This window comes from Cervus canadensis, chromosome 28, assembly GCF_019320065.1.
Source record: "Cervus canadensis isolate Bull #8, Minnesota chromosome 28, ASM1932006v1, whole genome shotgun sequence".
Classification (NCBI taxonomy): domain Eukaryota; kingdom Metazoa; phylum Chordata; class Mammalia; order Artiodactyla; family Cervidae; genus Cervus; species Cervus canadensis.
In genome coordinates, this window is record NC_057413.1 from 42,328,585 (window position 1) to 42,349,392 (window position 20,808).

The following is a 20,808-nucleotide window of genomic DNA, read 5'->3' on the forward strand; positions in this document are numbered from 1 at the left end:
ATCTTAGTGACCCCCCACCAATGTACATTTACAGGATACCTGCACGGGCACGCTCCCGTGTTCCTGGGGAACAAGGATATGCGAGGTAAACTAGGGCAAAAGCATCCCAGGGCCGTTCCTGGGAAGGACCCAGCCACACTCTGAGGAAGTATGACCTAAGTCCCAAACCCAACTCCCAAAGCCCGCTCCCCTAGAGCAAGGGCAGAGAACACTTGGGGAACCCAGCTGGCCCTCAATTGGTATTACCACCCCATCAGCTGGAAGCCTACAGTCTCCAGGGACCAGCATGTTCGATCTGTAAGTTTTGCCTGTTTATAGGCCCTGGTGTTTGGCAGAAGCAAACGGAGGGAGCTTTGCCTTTTCTAGAGGCCAAGCTCGGTGCTACAGCTGGGCCACCTACCCCTTCTGCTGTACCCACGTGACTGCTACCCAACCAACTTGGCAAATGGTGCTGAGGATAGCTGGACTTTTGCATGGAACATTTTCTGATGCTGGGAGGACTTTTCAAGGGCCTGTCTCCCTGGGAAGAGGCCTGTGCACTAGCTGTTGCTCTGTGAACTGGCATCTCGGCCTGTCTAATTCAGAAAACCGTCCAACAACCTGAGCCCCCACCCTCCCCACTGATCTACGCCAAGCCCAGGCTGCCCCCAGCCCTGTCACTTTACAGCCCCTTCTCATACAACAGGGCTTCTCTTGTGGCTCAGCTGGTAAAGAATCCGCCTGCAATGTGGGAGACCTGGGTTCGATCTCTAGATTGGGAAGATCCTCTGGAGAAAGGAACAGCTACCCACTCCAGTATTCTGGCCTGGCGAATTCGATGGACTGTCAAGTCCATGGGGTTGCAAAGAGGTGGACACGACTTTCACTTCACTTCACTTCTCATGCAACCACAAAGGATTGAGAAACACCCTGCAGATAGTTAAGCTCATGAAAATAAGAGACTCTCCACAAAGTTCCAAATCACCACCGATGCATTTATTTGCGGGAGAAAGGGTCAGATCTTATTAGGAACTTTAAACTGGATATGACTAGAGACACTGATCTGCCTAACATCTGGGTGTTCACAACTGCACAGATAACCATACCCTGCACATGAGGAGTCACCATTAAACCGACGAGCCTTTAACTTGATGGCGAGGGGAACACATTCTGAGCAGACACATGATTTCCCATTTAGAAGGTGCTGCCTTAATCAGACAAGTAGTGTTGAGAAAAACAAAGACAGCCTCCTAGCTGGACGTGACGGCAGCCTCCTGAAAGGGGATCACCCCCTATTTACAGAGCAAGAGCACGAAGCCCCCAACTGAGCTGCAGGATGACTGCTGGGGCTGATGTGAGGGGTGTGAGTGGGCAGTGCCACCTGACCTCAGGAGCCTGTGCCTATCCAGCGTGGGCCTCCGCAAGCCCGTCTCTGGCCCCCTGCACGAGGCTGACTGGGGAAATCTGCAGAGTAAGTGGATTGGGCCCCCACTCCCCAGCCTCACCCCACCTTCCCCGGGCCCAACAATGCCCAGGCCACTGGACACAGCCTCACCCTCACCCAGGCCCTGCTTCTGGAGAGACACATGGGAAACATGGAAACTGAAGCCCAGCGTGCTAGAGCACATCTAGGTGATGCTGGGGTGGTTGTCTGACAGGTGCCCCGAGATGATCAGGCCTCACCCGCGGTGGCCAGGCTGAGATAGCATGGTTTGTTTTTTAGGTGATTCAGGTTACTCCAGGGCAAAGCACGATCCTGATGACACCCGGCGGAAAAGCAGGCTGGAGCCTCGGAAGAGCTGGCCCTGGATTGAAAAGAGCAGTCAGGTCAGTTGAGAGGGAAGGCCAGGCTCCTCAACCCGCGCAGAGCCAGGCCAGCGTGTCACCAACAAAGGGCCGGGAGCTGTGAGCCCCCAGGGTTGGAGCCAGCCGGTCTGGGTTTGCACTCCTCGGTGGCAATGTCAGAATCTGCTCTGCGCTGAAGCACAGAGTGTCCAGTGCCGACGGGGCTCCTGAGTAGGACACCGCCAGAGGACACTCACTGCCCTCTGGCATCAGAGCCAAGTGGCCTAGGGCTCCTCCCAGGCCGCGATGCACGTGGAACCACCAGAGACACTGAAGGCCCGCGTCTGTCTCACGCCTCCCTGCTTCCCTCCCATCCATCATCCTTTTCTCGGCACACATCTCAGTCAGTGTGCTGGTTCCTCCTGCCCAGGCCCCTGCCTCATCCTACTGAGGCCAGCCAGGGCCGGGGAGCCAAGGAACTGCCCTGGACCAGCCACCTGGACCTCTGACCCAGAGCTCCAGCCAGCAGGAGTGTGCATCGGCACAGAACACAAAGACTTCAAGACTGGCACTCTCACCAAGCTCACCACGTGGCCCAGCGCCAAGCTCAGGCTCTCCTGGGCACCCGGGGCATCCTGCGGGAAGGAGGGGCCAGCCTCCGACAGGCCAGGTGTGTCTTCAGCCCAGGTTACTCACGGGTATAAGGAGTTCTTGGGCTTACCACCTACCCTGTGTGTTCGCCCATACCTGTTCTAAGAGTCTTTAAGAGGTGAAGAAAAGACCTAGTCTGATGTCTAATTCTTAAGGAAATTCAGATCTAAGCACCTCAAACCCCTTCTAAATAGAGTAAAATTTACTTTTAAAAGGTATGGATTCCATGACAAGCCCTTAACTTTCCATGTAATGAAGGGTATACAAAAATCTTTCCATCTGATCACTGTTGTGGAGAAATGAGGGGAAAACTCCCTGGAGTGTATGCTTACCTGCACACTCAGGTACTTCCAGCAGTGGATCCAGGATTTGAACACTGGGGAGTAAGGAGGGAGCCCAGCCTGCAGCCTGCCCGGGAAGGAGAGCGTGTCAGACCCAGAAGACGGCGAGAGGAGCCAGAGCTGCCACCACCCACATACCGACCCACATATTCCTCCCAAAGGAGGCCGGAGTGCCAGGTGGGCGGAGGCCACACACAGAGTGGACGGGAGGGGCTCACCCAGGTGCCCCCAGCAGCCCTGGCAGGGTGCCTGGGGGAGGGGCACACACCTACCCGCAGTTGTTCACGGCCATGAGATCGCCGACCAGCAGGAAGGGGTAGGTCAGCATGCTCACCGCAATCTGCAGGGAGACCCGAGGGTCAGCGACCCCACCCACCGCCACCCTGGCCCCGGGTTCAGGGGGCAGGGACACCCTGTGCCAGCAGCCTTCACTGAGGCCTGCCTCCAACCACTGGAGCTGGCCTCCCAGCCGCCACCCAGGCCCCCAGGACCGTGGAAAGGGCCGCGGGGCCCGACTTACCCCCATCACAAATTTGGTGTAGCTCCGGATGGCCAGCGCCTGGCTGAACTGGAGAGACACAAAGGGAGACGGGTTTGCCTTGGGAGCTCGGGAAGCAGACTTCAGACGTGCAGGTCCCGTCCTCACTGCCTGCTCTGTGGCCCCCTTCACCCTGCCGTCCACACTGGCCTCGCGCCCTGTTAGCACTCAGCTCCTCACATGCCCACCACACATGCAGCGCCCACTTTCAGGGCCTGCCCGTGGCTCCTGCGGCCTGGGAGTCAGAGCCGCGATCATCTGGGGGGCAGAATTGGGTTATCCGGACTGAAGGGGCGTCTGTGACCCCACCGGGGGTGGTGAGCGGTGAAGGACAGGAAGGTGGGCTTCTGGCCTGCAGCCTAAGTCCTGAGGACTAGGCCTTTGTTTGACCAGTGCCCAGGGCTCGGCACACTGAGTGCTGACTGAGCGGAAAGCCAGGTGCCCGTCTGAACCACCCAGACAGGACCCTGGGTCCCGCAGTGAAAGGTGAGGGGCAACTCTGGGTTTTCTGTCCCCCACCTCACCAAACTCTCACTCCCTTCAGGCCCAACTCCTGAATTCAACTTTGCCCACAAAACAGCCCCAAACCAGGAAGCGTGACGACCTATCCCTCAGCCTCCGGTGGGGCCGCCCCACCAGATGGACTCCTTGCAACCCTGGGCGGAGGTCTGCTGGGCCCTCTGCTTGAGCGGCAGCCTCACCCCAGCCTTAAGCACTTAAAAAATACTTTCAGTCAAGTGCTGACTGCTGCTGTCAGAGGTTAAGCGCAGCAGCCCCTGGCCAAACACCTGCCCACCTGGAGCGGAGGAAGCCGTCAGCTGTGGGATGACCGCCCCACCGACACCCCAGCTCTCCCACGCTTGTTCTTTGTGACGGTTGGGCCATGGGTGTGCTACGTAATTACTGTGACTTGCAATTGCTTACATTAAAAGGCCAGTAAGACTCCACTTACCCAACTCAAATGGCCCGTTTCCCTCTGCCCTAGCTACGAGTTCTGAGGCACTCTTCACCATGAACTCTTTCCCAGACCACCCTCACCCCGCAACTGCCATTCTGGGGCCCAGACACAGACACAAGACGATGAGCCCCCCACCCCCAACAACGCGATTCTGGCAGACAAGTCCCCAGGCCCTCGTCAACCCTCCTAGGGCGGGCGATCCCTGCTGTTGGGATGTCTGGCTACCAGGAGCCCTGGCGCATCACGGCCGCCCCCCCCCCCCCAACTCGTATCTTGGTTCAGGCAGAACTAGTCAACCTATCAAGTCCCCAACTTTCTTAACCAGTGCCTTTTGGAAGGATCAAGGCCTCCCCATGACTAACCCAACCAGCTGAGGGGTCTGTGCAGACTCCTGCTAACAAGAGTGGGGTGCGTCTGCGTGGCACATGTCCCAGCTGACTGGAGCACCCTCAGCTGGGCCCAGGGAGACAGACTTAGCCCCAGCCCTGTCGACTCACAGCCAAGGGCCTCAGGACAGCCCTTCAATCTCTGGGGCTCATCTGTCTGTAAAACACAGTGTCACCCCCACTCTGCTCCTTTCACAACTGGGGTGCTGTCAGGATCAGACACCCACGTTCACAAAAGGGCCTGAGCGAGCCCCAAACACTAAGTGAGAGCTGACAAGTTATCACGAGCTGGTCTATCTCCTGACTTCCTAGGGACCCCTAGCTGGGTCACTGTCTCAAACCAGCCTTGGATGAAGTCCGCATCCGTGTTATCAGTGAAGCTGCCCAGGGATGGGCATCCCATAAGCCCCTCTAGGTCTCCTTAGCGATCTCATCTCCTCGGAGACAAAGTTCACCCAGGGACCATCAGAGGTCTTCTGCTCAGACCCCTCCCGGCCAGGGACCCTCTCCAGCCCCCGAGCCCAGTGCTCAGAATCCCAGAGTCCTTGAGTCTGCCCCAGACCCTGGGCATCAGCAGTACATGGAAAGATGGACAAGTCCTTGTTCCAACCAACCTGGGAACCTGGATTCTGGTCGTTCCCCAGCCCCCCTGGGGTGTCACTCACGCTGTCATCCACCAGGTAGGCATTGATGAAGTGGGCCAGCAGGTTACAGCCCCACAAGAAAACGACATCGCCCAGGAGGTGAGGGATTAAGCCGCTAAAAAAACAAGGTGAGCAGAGATGAGCAGGAGAGGGAAGGGAGCAATTCCCTGGGGCTCTGCAGCCAGGAAGCAGGCAAGGACGTTCCAAGCTCTAAACTTCAGCGTTATCTACCAGCACCACCTCAGGAAGGGAGCCTGCAGGGGCCACGTGGGCCAGCGGCTATCCACACCAGGGAGGCAGTGTTCCTTTCTTCGCAGGGTGTGGCGAGGTGGGGTGTGAGCTACATGCCACATATGATAGCACAAGTTAAGCCTATGATCTCAGAAGTGGTTTTCAAACTATAGAAGCTGGGCCTTAAGATATGAATGTTGCAAAATCTGGGATTTTCAAATGCAGATAAGGAAAAAGTACCTACACTTTTGGCATTTTTCCTTTTGCCTATTTACCTAATCAACTCTCACAATACTTTGCTCAGGGCGTCTGTCTTCACCCCTGGAACGTTCCACCAAAGACACTCCATACAGGCTTCTGTAAGGAGGGCTGTGTTTTAAAGTGATGGCCTTTAGAATAAGCATCTCTACACAGTAATATGAAGTTTTCCTAAGATACAGTGCTGAGGGTGAAAAGCCAGACAGGTATCAGTTGGTCCTGTGTGATCCTTGTGGTCTTTTTGTTTTTTTAAAAAAATGTGTTTATTTGCTTGTTTAGATATGAAGTGATGTGGAAAGAGCTTCAGGAGAATGGCTGTATCTTTGGGAAAGGAAGCAGAATTAGGATTTTTGAATTTTTAAAAATATTTCAAAATATCTGAAAAGTTTAAAAAAAAATATAACACACCTATTAACATGATATGAGGGATATTAATAAAATGAACCTTCATGAATGCAATTTCCAATCCGATTGGTTCCATCTGTGTTCAGACTGACTTTTCACATATACACTCAGGGATTTCTGAGCACATACATCATGTTCTACAAATATGCAACAGAAAAAAAGAATCCAATGGGTAAGCAGCTGTTGTGTGGGAGTCCCATTCACACATCAGAATAGAATGTATATATACAGTGAGAGTGAAAAATACCAGAGGTGGTGATATGCAGTGTTTTAAGGTCTGAAGTACTAGTCATACAAGCAAATATTTATTCACATACACACACACATGTATAGATATACATAGATATGAACGTACATTTGAATAAGTGTGTGTGTATAAATCAAAGTTTGTCAACCTTGGTACTGTTGACCTTTAGGGCTGAGTAAATTCTTTGGGAGCCGACCTCTGCATTTCGAGATGTTTAGCAATATCCCTGGTCTCTACCCACTAGATCCCAGCTGTGACAACCAGAAGGTGTCTCCGGACATTACTTATGTCCCCTGTGGCAAATCCACCTCCTGCTGAGAACCAGATACACCCGCACACACGCCTACATGCAGAACACCTGGCCGACTGTGACACCTCAACGTGAGTTAACACAGAGCCGCCCCTATGCTCATGACAGCATGTATGTCAGTGTTTAGACCTAAAAAAAGCAAAACAAAAATATTTGTAAGGCCTGGCTTTTGGGTTCTGTTCATAGTTTACAGTCTTTTTATACAGTGTGAGTTTTCTTTACAGGTGGAACAAGGTGGGTGTGAGACACCAGTAGGGCGGAGGGTCTGGGACCCTCAGGAGATGGTGTGCCCCGCCGACAGCTGCCCTGCAGAAACGCAGGCCCGGCACGGCTAGGTCTTAACTTTTTAAGAGAAGCCACAGACAGGGACTGTGTGAAACATTCTGAATGTTAAGTCACTTCAGTTGTATCTGATTCTTTGCGACCCCATGGACTATAGCCTGCCAGGCTCCTCTGTCCATGGGATTTCCCAGGCAAAAATATTGGAGTGGGTTGCCATTTCCTTCTCCAGGGGATCTTCCCAACCCAGGGATCAAACCTGTTTCTCTTTTATCTCCTGCACTGGCAGACGGGTGACAGGTTCTTTACCACTAGCACCACCTGGGAAGCCCAAATGTTGAATATGAAGAACTACTTTGTCAAACGGGATTCATCAGCTGGAGTCAGTTTACGAGCTGCCCAGGGCTTGACCTTCAGCCCAAGTCACACATTTCTAGCTGTTTTTCTGCAGTGAAACCAATGACGATGGACGAGCTGAAGACCTCCTGAAGGCCAGCCTTGTGCCCGCCCCCAGCCCTGGAGCGAACAGACGGAGGCAGTGGGGTTGGGGTGGGGGGATGTTCCCCGCACGCCCGGTGTGCTGGACGGACAGTACCATCGCTCTGTCAGCCGTGTCGTGGAGGGGGCTGGGCAGCTCTGGTTCTGCCGGTCCGCAGCGCACATGCTGTGGAGCTCTACGGGCCGAGCCGCGGCCTGAGGGTTGAGAACGCGCCTGTTAGTAGACCCTGCTCCGTGGCAGTTACGGGGAGTATAAAACTCACGTACACGAAGAATCCCAGCAGGCCCTCCTCTTTGAAAATCTTCCCAATGGAGCTCAACACGCCGCTGTGGAGAACACAGGGAACACGAGGTCACCGGGCACCTGTGAGAAGCCCGTACCCGGGCGGGGAGCACAGCCCCCCACCCCTGCTCAGAGCCATCCGGTCCTGGCCGGGACGGGGAGGGGACATCCTCTGTCACCAGGCAGAGCCCAAGTGGAGACGGCCACAGCCCTTGTTTGGGGGTGAGGGGCGCATCGACACAGTTCACTGAGACTCAGGAAACCCACCCCACCAGGGGCAGAACCCCAGTTCTCTATGGCTATCCTGCGTGGATCTGGAATGTAGGAATGAACCTTCCGGCCTGGGCTGCTACAAGGCGATGGGCCCTTCTCCCGGCAGGCTTGTGTGCTCAGCTCTGGCTGAACAACCTTCTGGAGCCTGCGTGCCTGACAGAGAGAGAGAGCAGGTGGGTGGAGAGAGGCTCCTTCCCAGAGGGCAGGGGAGGAAGAGAGGGCCCGGCAGCAGAAGGCCCTGCAGCTGACCGCCCAGATCGCCCAGCCTGGGAAAAGACACCTGGCCTACCCCAGCAGGGAGCTGGGAACGTGTTCCCTGCGTGCTCCAGCGCTGAGCCATCAGAGGGCAGGCTGGGACGTCTTAGGTGTGAAATGCAAAGGAGGCTCAACTGCAACCTCTGGGGCCGGGACAATGCAGGGAGGCTCTGCAAAGCTGAGGGGGCCAGGGTGGCCGAGCTGAGAGGTGGTGGGAGCCAGAGCCCTGCCGGGCCCCAGTACCCTGCTTCGCAGGACTGTGGCTTGGCCACTGGGTTCTGAGCCCACTGGGGGAATGGGCCAATTTCCCATTATCAAACTCAAAAGGAGGGCAGCGGCCCCAAGGACAGCTGCAGGAAGCCACCGAGCCCAGGAACTGGGAAGCTGAGAGGGTGACAAGTGCGTGACTCCTGCGCTGTGTCTCCAGGACCCCCTCCTGTCCTGCACCCAGAGGGGAGGGAGGGCACAAGTGCCCCAGAGAAGGGCGGGGTCAGCACACCGATGACCCCATAGCACCCAGCTCAGCGCCGGGCACAGCAGGTAAACAATGGCAGGGACGAGCGCTGAGCCCACGGGGTGGATGGCGGCTCAGCAGAGGAGGGAACCAACTATAAGCCTGCTCCTGTGACAGCTGGAGACAGAGTCAGGACATAACCCAGGGGTCAGGAGGGAACCCCGGTAGGACCCCTAATCAAGTGGACTCCAATCCCACCCACCCCTCTGCAGGGTGTCCAAGCTCATCCAGGGACGCCCCAGATGAGTGAGGAGAAGATGCCCTGGACTCAGACTACAGAAGTCACCAGCCCACTCCTCTGAAGCTGTTAGAGACAGGGCAGAGACGGGGCGGGAGCTGACCCCAGGCTGGCCTGTCCCGGCAGACTCTGAGGAGTGACAGGGCGCTCCTGCCCATCCTGAGAAGCGTTACCCACCTGTACTTGGCCTCCCGTCCCACAAACTGGACCATGCAGCGCATTGAGATGACTGAGGAGAAAGGAAACACACACAGAGGTGACACAACCGCCAAAGCCCACAGCTCCCTGGCCGCAGTGCCCGGCGCGGGGGCCACTGCACCACGGGGCCTGTGTCCGAGCCCAGGAGGGGAGGCGGCCTCTGGGATTCCTGTGATCACGTCCCATTTCTTCTGCCTGGGAAGAGCCCCAGCTCCTCTGGACTGGACGCGCGGCCGATCCCTGTAACGCTACTTCCCAGGCACTCTATTGCTCCCTGTCTACCATCCACGAGGGCTCATCCCACGGCTGGGATGCGGTCTCCAGCGGGGCGGCTCACCATGCAGGGGGTGGGCCAGCATGCGCGACACGCACTGCATCATCATCTCGTAGGAGGTCTGTAAGAGAGCAGAGGCGGGGACTCGGTCTGGCCTGTCTCCGGAACTGACACTCACGGGGAGCGATGAGCGCTTAACGGGGAGAAACCAGGATCCCGAGGCTCCCACACGGTCAGTCTACCTCGGATGGGCCCCGGTGTCACCGCGCACAACCCTGTCCTCCGCCCCCCACTGAGCACGCAGGAGGCCCAGCTGTGACTCTTCACCGACTGGCCCGACTTGGCAGTGAGAGATAATGATCAGGCTCTTCTCCAGTTCCGGGTACCCACCTCCTTCACCACCTTCCTCAGAGAAGTCTTCATGTCATCCTTGTTGGAAACCTGCTCGATCTCGTCTGGAGGGAAAACCTGAGATGCAAAGAGCATAGGTGGATCAGAAGCAAAGTATGAGCGCGCCTCTGAGCTGGGACTGGGAGGGGATGCAGAGGGCAGGAAGCGGCTCCGGCTGCTTTTCCTGGCCGTGTCCGTTAGCGGGGCCCAGCGTGGGAAATCCCCCCCAGGGCTGGAGTTAGGCGGGGAAAGCCCCCATCGACTGTCACAGGGAGCAGCGGGGGGCAGGAGTGTTTCCAACTGAGGGGACTCGGCACCGGACCACCCAGCCTTGGAGTCTCACCATGGTGCTGGGGGGGTGGCGGGGAGCCACGACCAACCCGGGCACTAAGAAGCAGTAGGGGTGCCCACAGTGGCCTGCAGGGGGGCGGGGAGCTCGGGGGGCGCCGGGCAGCCGGTCCTGGCTTCGCCCCGGGCTCACCTTCTTCATGCTGCCCCGGGTCACAGTGGAGAGGGCGTTGGACATCAGCCGGGGGCTCAGGCCTCGGAACAGCCCTATCTTCCCGTCCACCTGCACGATGTACTTGGCTGCGGGAGAGCAGACGGGGCAGCGTCACGCCCGGCCCCGGCGCACCCACTCCTGGGTCACACTTCACACCCAGACCAGACGGCCTTGTCCCTCGGTACCTGCCGGATTCCATGACGGGAGGGAGCACCGGCCACAGCCCTGGGAGCACTTCGGCCCCACTCCCAAATGTCTTCTCTAGCCCATTTCCTTTTGCAAAACCTTCAAAACATATATTTTTTTTGACAAACAGGTTTGTTTTTCTTTTTTTTAGCTGTGAAAAATCTCCTTGGCAAATTGAGTGACGGGTTTTCAACTCAGCAGCTTCAGTGCTACAACCTAGGAACCAACTCTGCTGCTGATGAAAAATGTTTTCCTCTGGAAAAAAAAGGAAAAAGACTGCCTCCAGGGAACAATGAAGTTTGCAATCTAACGGAGGGAAAAGGAAAAGGAAGGGCTCCCGGGAGAAAGGCTCGAGAGGGCCCCCCGGGCACCTCACGGAGAGGGGCACGTCATGGAGAGAGGCATGCCCACTTTGTCACCCAAGGACCCCACTGGGCACCTCCTGGCATTTATTTATTACGGGGGTTGGTGGGGCAGGGGGGGAAACCAGTGAAGAAGAAACTAACATAGAGGCATCAATGAACTACTCTACAGAAAAAACTTAAGTGGTCAGGGAAGCTGGACCTTATCTAAGTCAGTGGTTTCCGTGAGGGTCTCTAAAAGGATACTTTCTTAACGTTTTGTGGCTTTATTTCATTGAATATCAACTTTTAGACGACGTTCAAAAAGGCGACAAGACTAATTTTTATAAACCTGAGTGCCTGGAAGCTAGCAGAACATTCCCTCCGTGGAAGCCCTGACCTCGGCTCTCCAGCTCCGCACAGTGGCGGGAACCTGCAAGGTGCCTGTCCTCCCCTCATGGCGTCTGCCGGCAGCCATTCTGCGTGGCAGCTCCACTGACTTGCCTGGCCTCAGGGCACCTGGTACCTGCTGGTTTGGCTTCCGGAGCCAGGGGTGGGGCTGGAAAGAGACAGGAGGAGAGAGGAGGCTGGGCCACCGGGAGGACGCCCCGCCTCAGAGCAGAGAGAATAGGCAGAAGGAAGGTTTGTTTTGGGGGAAGGGAGCTCCAGGCAGCCGGAAGGAGAGCTGGTGGGATAAAGCCTGAGCGTGGAGTTCCAGAAAGAGAGGACACTTAGCCTCTTTCTATTTCCACCCCGTTTCCGAGCCAGAAGAAAAGGAGGAAGCACGCCTACCTCTCCCCATCTCAGAGCTGAATTATGAACAAGGGCAGAGAAAGGTAGGCAGAAACGCCTGGAGAGGCCTCTGTGTGACCAATGGGCCCCCTGGCTGGCCGGGGGCTCCATCACTCCACGGTTTCTCTGTAGTCCCCCAAAAAACTGGAAAGGAGGTCCTTCCTGGAAGAAGGCTGAAGACTGTCAGGCTTTTCACCGTGATGGGGAGGAAGAGATCCTGTCCAGACAGTGTCTAGACAGACAGACAGCTGGGGCCCATCCCCAACTCTAGCGCAGGTATGGTGTCTAGAAATGCCCATCGGGCATCTGCTTCCACCATCTGCACTGATACCACATTTATATAAACGGGGCGGGGGGCACCTCAGGACTCGGCTCGTCTTCACAAGGGGCTGGAAGATGACTGTCAAGACCCTCCACCCTGCGTCCTTTCGAGAATGGCTGTGGGACATCAACAGAGATGGTCTGGGTTCCCGTCTCTCTAGGCCTAGAGCCCGGCACTGCCGTGTACAGAGAGACGGCGGCGCGGGGCTGGCAGCCTGCCACCCGGCCTCCCGCAGGGCGAGTGTTCACTGTGTACACTGGCTTCATTGTGCGGCGGGGGTGGGGAGGGCTTCCTAAACCTGTGACGTCCTCCTCCCCAACACTGATGATTTTTAAATGAAACAAATATGAACAGACTTCCCCCTGCAAAACGACATCTTCCACCTGGCCCATGCTGTGCTCAACAAGGTGGCAAAACTGGAAGAAAAACGGGAGACCAGGTTCAGCCAAGAGTGTGTGACGTGGAAAAAAGGTGGAGGCGGGGCAGGGGGGCGCTAGGGCCTAAGGTATTTAGCAGAAGGAAAGCTTTTCAGAGGACTGTTCTGGACTGACTACACAGATAAGACGAGCAGGGATGGATGGGGCATGTGGGGATCAGCCCGGCTCTGAGAGCAAAGGCACCTTTAAAGAAGCTCGGGGAGGGTGGGCACTGGGAGGCGGGCAGGGATGGTAGATGTGAAATGGGCTGGGGGACGAACAGCGTGGGCAGCTGGTGGGCTTTGCTGGCATCGGGCAAGCCCCACCCACCGCGGTGGGCATCTTGATGGAGAGACCCGCAGGCAGGCTGAGCTGCTGAGATTGTATGAAGGTCCTGGGTGGGCAGCAGCTGACAAGGAGGCAGGGCCGGAGCAGCTCTGAGCTGCAGCAGGTCATCAGGGCCAGAGGTGACGCCGAGACCCACCTGAGTGGGTCTCACCCCAGAGGATGGGGGTGCTTGAGTGAAAGGGCACTCCTGCCTGGGGAACAGGGCAGGAAAGGAACCCAGGAGGCCCAACAAGCCTCCTGCTGGAGGAGCAGGAAGGCCGAGGAACTGGTAACAGGACAGTCAGACTGCTCAGGAGGGAAACAAAGGAAAACCACCACCGCCCTCGCTCCCAGGCACAGCCCGGGGTGACAGAGATGACGGGAACCGCTGTGCCGGACAGCCCTCTCTCGGGCACCCATCTGCTCTCCCGCTAACCGTGGGCTGCCCAGGCAGAGGGACTGGCCCACAGCCGTGCTGATCACCGGCTCCCATCCCGACACCCCACCGTCCCCAACCCCACTCCCACGCCGGTTCTGACGCTGGGTACCCCATGCGGCCCCCAGCATGTTCCCCGGGCCCAGCTAGACCTGCTCCCTGCTTGACGCCTCTTTCATGTCTCTCTGGGCATGGGCTTTCCTGCCTGGGGAGCACACTCACCGTAGGTGAAGAAGCTCGGCAGGTAGAGGACTTTCCTCCCCAGCACATTGGTCCCAATGGTGGGGGGCATCGGCTCATGGCCCACCTTCAGAATCAACAAACAAAGGGGCAGAGTCAGATTCTCCTGCTGATTCGGTCTCCCTTCTTATCTTTCCCAGGCCTCAAACTCTCCTCCCACAGAGTCCAGTGGTGTTCCTGATGACGCTTTCCCCATCAAAACACACCCGGATTTTCATCTCTGTCTGTTAACTATCAGCATCATGTAATCGCTCAAGGCACAGAAGTGTCCAGTTCCAGATTCCACTCACCACAATCCAAGCCACCCATCCCCCAACGTTATTACCTCCCAATTCCAGATATTTCCAGTGCAGGGACTCTCCCCTCACCCCATGTTCAGGTACTTCAAACCCCGTGCTTATCTCAGAAAAAAATCTGTTAATTCTCATCTCTAGGGGAAAAAACGTCACTCCAGTCTCAGCCCCAAGGTGGCAACAGAAAAACCCGTCACACCCAGATCTCAGCCCCAGACTTCAGATGGTCCTGCACCCCCTCAAATTTCCTCCCGCATGCCCTGCAGACGTCACAGATCCGTCCCTCTCACTCCCTAGCAGAGCACACTGTCACCTCAAATAATTCCTCACCGGTGATCTAACCTTGATCACCCCACATCCCTGGGACAGAATGACCCCCTCATTTCTGTAGGGTTATAATTCTTGCTGTACAGATGATGATTATAATTAAGGTGTCTGCTAAAGTCATGGGCAAGTGAAGGACCAAGCCACCCCAACCTCTGTAAGGAGGAGAGGGCTTCTCCTGAGGGGTGAGGCCATTTGTTATACTGCCGATTAATGAGAGGATTCTCTGCTTCCCCGTTAGAGGCAAGGTGTCCAAGAGACCAGCACCTCAGTGGGGTGTGAGAGGGCCCCTCCCTGGCAGGGAACCTTCAGAGCAGCCCAGATGAACCAGAGGAGCTCCGCTAGGACGTGAAAAAGAGTAAAAATAGCAGGATTGGGAAGTGCTGCCTTATCAGTGGAACTATGCATGCTTCCAGCTTCTTCTGGGCTTAACGTTTCTGTTTCTTCACCTTAGTCAAGTGTTTCTGGAAGTTGAGGTTGTCTCCTGCAGATGGGATTCTGAGCCGCATGACAGATTACTGATTATGACTCAAGAAACTCCCCCCAGGACGGAGAACTTCTTACAAGAAAAAATCTAGCCCAGGGGAGTTGGAGGGAAGGGCTGGGCCAGGTGACCTAAGCAGTGAGCCCCCCCCCCACCCAGACCTTTCTCCGTTGGGGCTAAAAGTGCGGACGTTCTGAGGTTAGGTTTGTTCTGGTCTTGCTCTTATACAGGCCGTATTTCTTTATACCCTCAACTCCAAGTCGGAGCCGCTGCCCTTTTGCTGCTTTATCCACTTCAGTCATCACAAATCGATGGGCAGCCCCATCGATTTCACCCTTAAACCTGCTCAGTCCCTTCATCCATATTCCCAAATCTGTGGAGTCTATTTTCTTAACTTCCACCTGTGTTATCGTTAAGCCTGCTGATTGTATCTCACTCCTATTCCCTTCACTCTCAAAGTTTTTGGGTCTTCACTGTTGCAAGCGGGCTTCCTCTGGTTGCAGGCTACTCTCTAGTTGCAGTGCTCAGGCCTCTCATTGCAGTGGCTATCCATCTCCTGTTAGCTGCCCTAAGGTGTGTGGGATCTTCCCCGACCAGGGATGGAACCCGTGTCCCCTGCAGGGCGATTCTTAACCACTGAACCACCAAGGATGTTCTTCACTCTCAAAGTTTTAATTATTTGTTCCCAAGTCTATTCACCCAGTTTCGTCCCCAAATCTGTTAACTCAGTCCTAACCACTGCCAAAGCTGTGGCTCTATACCAGATACTGACAGAGCCAGTGCCTCAAATCCCTAACACCCATGAACCCTGATCTCAGGCACCCCATTCTTTTCACTTAACGGGTTGTTGTGTTATATCAGTCATGTCCGACTCTTTGCAACTCCACGGACTGTAGCCCACCAGGATCCTCAGTCCATGGAATTTTCCAGGCAAGAATACTGGACTTGGGTTGCCATTCCCTTGTCCAAGGGATCTTCCCGACCCAGGACTGAACTCAGATCTCCCGCATTGCAGGCAGATTCTCTAACATTACTCACTTTTCTGGGACAACCCCCAATCTGCCACTCCAATCCTGCCACCCAACCCCAAACTGGAATCTTCCTTTTTGCAAAATGTTATCTTTAATTCCCAAACTATATCCATTTAAGATTTTACCCTCAAATATGTTACACTTAGCACCAGCTGCGTTCAAACAGGACAGACCACCTCAGTCACCCCAACTGGGCTCACTCATCCTTACCACCCACTGTCCAGACTGTCTTACCCTCTCAACTCCCTCATTCCCTAATTCCCTGTTCTCCCTCATTCCCTATTCACTCTCATTCCTCAACTGCTTTTCCTAGTGACCCTTATTTCAATTTTCTTCTACAAGAGAGAAGGGAGGACCTTCTCCTACCAAGGTCCAAATGATGAAGCCACTTCCAGTTTTCTTCACATGGAGACCTCTGCCCAATTCTTTGTATTCCAGCAGCATCCACTCCACAGACACTCCTATTGGCCACCCTGAAGTCGCAGTCCTTGCCCAATCTCATTCCGTCATCCTTGCTTCTCATCTCAGGTACCACTGGTTCCAAAGCCTCAGTTCCTCTCCCAAACCTGTGATCTCTACTGGTGCAGATACAACCTGAATTTTTATAAGAAAAGCAGCCCTTACTCCCAAATCACAACCAGACACCAGTCTCAACCTTTACCCTGTCAGTCACTTCCAAGACTGAATGTCCTCATTCTTTGTCATGTTCCTTGTCGCAATCCAAAATCCACTGGCCCGGGTTCCTCAGACCCCAGATTGCAATTACTCCTATTCTCAAGTCCCTCTCTTTCCAGCTGTATCTCCCACTCTCAGTCCGTTATCAGAACAGTAAATCTGATACCCATTTGCCTCAACTCAAATCAAACCTCAAGATTTGGTTAGGTTTCCATCTCAATTTTTAACCCCTCCTGCTTCTTAGCTAAAAATTCTAGGCTGAATCTTCAGGTATCAGTCCAGGCCTGAACCACCCCATGTAGGCTGCGCTCCTCTCGGTCACGCCCACCTAATTCTGCCAAAGGCACTCCCTCCACCCCTGCACCCCGCCCCCTTCCAGCTTCTTCTCTCCCTTTCTCAAGCAGACCAGGTCATCTGTAAAGGCACTGCTGCTCCGACCAAACGCGCCCAATGCCCCTGCACGCCTCGACTGCAGAGGTAGCCTACCTTGGCCTCAGTCTGCGCCAGTCCCTACATACCCTCCCACCTTGTGTTCCCAACCGGCCCCTCTGGCCAATTTCAATACGCCCAGACCACTCGGGCCCCCAACCGTGATTTCAATGTTCTCCAAATGCGTCATCCCTTTCCCCTCTACAAAGCCTCCGCCTCGCTCCCCTTTCCAGACGGATCGCCACTACTCCTCCCCACACCGCGTCTCCCTATCTGCTCCCCTCCTCCAAAGCACGTCATCCTGTCCCCTCCTCCCACCAAATCTGTCGTCGCCATCAAATCCAGAGCCCCCATCTCCTGTAAACCGATAGCTTTCCAGTGCTAAATCCTTCGCCTCCGCCAAATTCCATCAACACTGAATCCTGTGCCTCTGTCCCCTCCTCTCCAGAAGCTGATGCCCCTTTTTCTTTCCTAAATTTTTGGCCATGAACCCAGTCCTTTGTCCCGCTCCCCCCATCCATCCTCCTAAATCGCTTTAAATCCATCTCTATCAAATCCAGAGCTTTGGCTCTCCTTCACCCTAACAAGTGTTCATCATCTGAATACTGTGCCTTGGCCCCCAATCCTCCTCTCCACCCTATCGCCAAAAACTTCCCACCCCTCCCCCAATTCTGTTGCTTCTTTCACCCCAAAATACGGCCCCTCCCCTCCAAGTCCAAGTCCATTGCCTCCGTTCTTTCATCTCCTAAACTTATCTCTTCGTTTCATTGCCCCCTCCCCTGTATCCCGAAATTCTTCATTCCTTCTATCTTCTCACAAATTTGTCGCTGACCCTTTTGCCCTCGTCTCCTGCACCCCCAAACTATGCCCGCTGCATCCCTAAAACCCTCACCGCTTTAATCTTCTCCCGCTCCTGCGCACCACCCCGCCTTCTCCGCCCTCCTCCTCAAATCCATCGCCTTTCACCCCCCCGCCCCCATCCCCTTCCAGACCGCGGCCGGTCACCTTCACATCGGCCCCCCATCTCCCCGTGGCACCCCTGGCCCCCACACCTGGATGAGCAGCTTCACGTAGAGCAGCGGGTGGCTGAGCGCCGTCACTCCTGCACCAAGCGCCACGAAAAGAGCCTCGGTGGTCGGGGCGTTGTCCCCGGAGCCCAAGCCCCCGGACGCACCGTCCATCCTGCGGGCCGAGGGCTGCGCCGCCGGCCGAGGGTGGCGCGGATGCGCGCGGTGTGCGGGCGGCGGGTCGCGAGCCCTGGCCTCGACCCCCGCCGCCGCCCCGCCGCGAGCTCCGGCTCCAGCTCCGGCTCCCGCCATCCCCGCGGCACCGCCGGGAGCCCAGGACGCCACTTCCGGGTCCGAAGCCCCCATGGCGCGGAGCGGCGAGGTCACTCCCCCGTCACGTGACGGGGCGGGCGCCACGCCCCCTTGCGTCGTGCGTCAGGGGGCGGGCCCGGGACGCACCACTCCTGGCTGCGGGGGATGCGGGAGTGTGGCGTGGGGGCTGCTGGAGGTGGGCTTCCCCTGCCACCAACACACACACCGGGCAGGGTTGGGGCCTATCTCAGCGCCGAGCCGTGGGCTGGGGGTCAGTGGTCGCGGACGGCCGGGGCCGTGGCCTCGGAGACTCTGAAGGCCGCCGCAGGCCTGGGCGCGCCCCCAGAGCGGCGGGGGCGGAGCTCGGCGGTTCTGGAAGCCAGGCGCCCCCAATATGGTCTGAGGCTCTCCCAAGCTCCCCCCATCCCTGGCTTCAGGAGTCTTCTCCGCGGTTCTGGGCCCGCCCCTTTGCGGCCCGCTTGTCGGGCCCCGCGGCCTGCGAGGACTCCTGTGGCAGGCTGAGTCCCTTTGCTCTCCCCAGACTTGTCTCACACCGCTGCCCTCCTCACTCGTCCAGACCCAGTTGCCCCCTCGGCGGTTGTGATCTTTCTCCTTGGCAGCTGAGCCTTCGTCAACCTGCCTTCGAGTTCGCGGTTATACTATGTATTCTGCGCTAGAGTACTTGGAATTTCCTTCGTCGGCTGGGAAGGTTTTAATTAGTCCTTCAGTGTGAGCACCTGCAAGCATTCTCCTCGGAGCCGATAGTCTCACCTTTAGTTGATAAAAACAAGTCATAGGTGACTCTTAAATCGTACTTATTTGTGCCACTTTTTGAAATGCTTTGAACAAGTTGACTCAAGTATGGCCTCTTGACAGTCCTGTGAGGAAGGTATTTATTCTACGTGCCCTGTTCATGTTGTAAGTGTGCACACCCCCTGCAGCAACATGTAGAACCTGCTAGTTGTGGGGGGTGCTCAAAAAAAGCTTCTGCTTAAAGGGAATGAATCGAGGATCCTAGAGTCGGCAGGGACACAGCAATGGGTGACCTGATTCCTTTGTACTTATCCTGTCTTCGTTGTGAAAAAGTTCTTGAGAAATAGTCTGCCTTCTGAACTCTTTAGTCCGGGTTTCCTGGAATCTGCCCTTCCTGACTCCCTTCCTGCCCTCTAAAAAGCCACATTTCCGCTGGCTACTCCTGACAATAAAGACTCCATACACTTTCCACGTCCCAAGCCTGTCAGGGTGCCTCCCTCATTGCTCTCCCCTCCACGCTGACGTCAGCCCAGGCTTGCTCTGGTCTAACTCACTGTAAAGCCTCCTTGTCCTCTCAAGTTACAGTGTTTTCATCGAACCTACCTTCCACCCCCAGGAGCACTTTAAAAGACTTCCTTTGGTCTGGTTTCTGATTTAACTTTGTTAACAGGGACCTTAAAGTCAGCTTCATTTAACGTTACAGCGCCGTAATAACTCCACCCAGAAGGGGGGTTTCCTTCCGTTTTTAGAAGGAACCCTTCACCTTCCTTCTGAAACTTCCTCACACAAATCTCCTCCTTTGGGCTTTTCCTCTCCGTGTTTCTCCAGTTCTCTGTTTTTCCTTCCTTTCTGATAGGAAAGGCCATTAGCCTTTTATCTGCCTTGGGTAGTCACCTTACTTTTTGTGTATGATTGGTCCTTTCAGACTGGTTCCCTGGTCCTTTCAAACGGCTTTATTTTGTTGTCTTGCTTTGTTCTGTATCTTCCACAGAAAGTGTTCAGTGAATTGTTTTTAAGTAATTGAATAATTTCCCCGAAGAAATTGAAATAAAAATAGGTCAGTGACAGCGATTATACCCCTAGGGAACAGAGCGGAAGCAAATGTAAAACTGCCCTGTAGCTAAATTACCACAACTTGGGGTTCCTGGGGACACCAAGAGGAAGAGAAAAAAAAGAGAAAAAAAAAAAACCTTCACAATAAAAATACTATAAGCCACTCGAAAAAAGGTCCATATAGTCAAAGCTGTGGTTTTTCCAATAGTCACGTATGGATGTGAGAGTTGGACCATAAAGAAGGCTGAGCACTGAAGAATTGATGCTTTTGGACTGTGGTGTTGGAGAAAACTCTTAAGAGTCCCTTGGACTGCAAGAAGGTCAAACCAGTCAAACATAAAAGAAATCAATCCTGGATATTTATTGGAGGGACTGATGCTAAAGCTCCAATACTTTGGCCACCTGATGTGAAGAACCAACTCATTAGAAAAGACCCTGATGCTGGGAAAGATTGAAGGCAGGAGGAGGGGATGACAGAGGATGAAATGCTTGGATAGCATCACTGACTCAATGGACCTGAGTTTGAGGAAGCTCTGGGAGGTGGTGATGGACAGGGAAGCCTGGTGTGCTGCAGTCCATGGGGTTGAAAAGAGTCGGACTCTACTGAGTGACTGAACAACAACTCTCGAAAACACATTCATTCCAACATGAAAATGATTGGGCAAAATAGGAGGATTAATACTCCCTGGAACTTGATGTAATAGATCTATCTGAAAGAAACTTTAAGGGGAAAATGGCAGTTTTCAAATGAAGGGAAAGAATGGAAAGTACTGAAAGAAAGAAAGGAAAAAAAGGACATGACATTGTGAGAAAAGAAGAGGTATATTTGAAAAGGAATCAAATCATCTAGAAATAAAGAATATACTCACTGAAATGACTGAGTGAAAGAAAATCTTGCTCAGCATTCACTCAACTGAGCAACCTGTCAGTATGTACTTCCAGCTCAGCTG

At 55.0% G+C, this 20,808-nt stretch overlaps 1 protein-coding gene across 2 annotated transcripts; it reads right to left on the reverse strand.

The window, feature by feature from the left end:
• Positions 1–953: 953 nt before the first annotated feature.
• On the reverse strand, positions 954–18,502 carry MTCH1 (mitochondrial carrier 1). Of its 2 annotated transcripts, none has more exons than XM_043449572.1 (12): positions 17,786–18,502; positions 13,480–13,564; positions 10,417–10,523; positions 9,936–10,013; positions 9,609–9,666; positions 9,251–9,302; positions 7,778–7,837; positions 5,304–5,397; positions 3,277–3,324; positions 3,029–3,096; positions 2,748–2,823; positions 954–1,784 (listed from the first exon to the last, which is right to left on the reverse strand). In XM_043449572.1, exons 1-12 carry the CDS (start codon positions 18,104–18,106, stop codon positions 1,713–1,715), a joined length of 1,119 nt encoding a protein of 372 aa, XP_043305507.1. In that variant the 5' UTR covers positions 18,107–18,502; the 3' UTR covers positions 954–1,712. The 2 variants fall into 2 exon arrangements, with proteins under 2 accessions (XP_043305507.1, XP_043305506.1); XM_043449571.1 differs by having other exon boundaries at positions 5,253–5,397; positions 17,786–18,159.
• Positions 18,503–20,808: the final 2,306 nt, after the last annotated feature.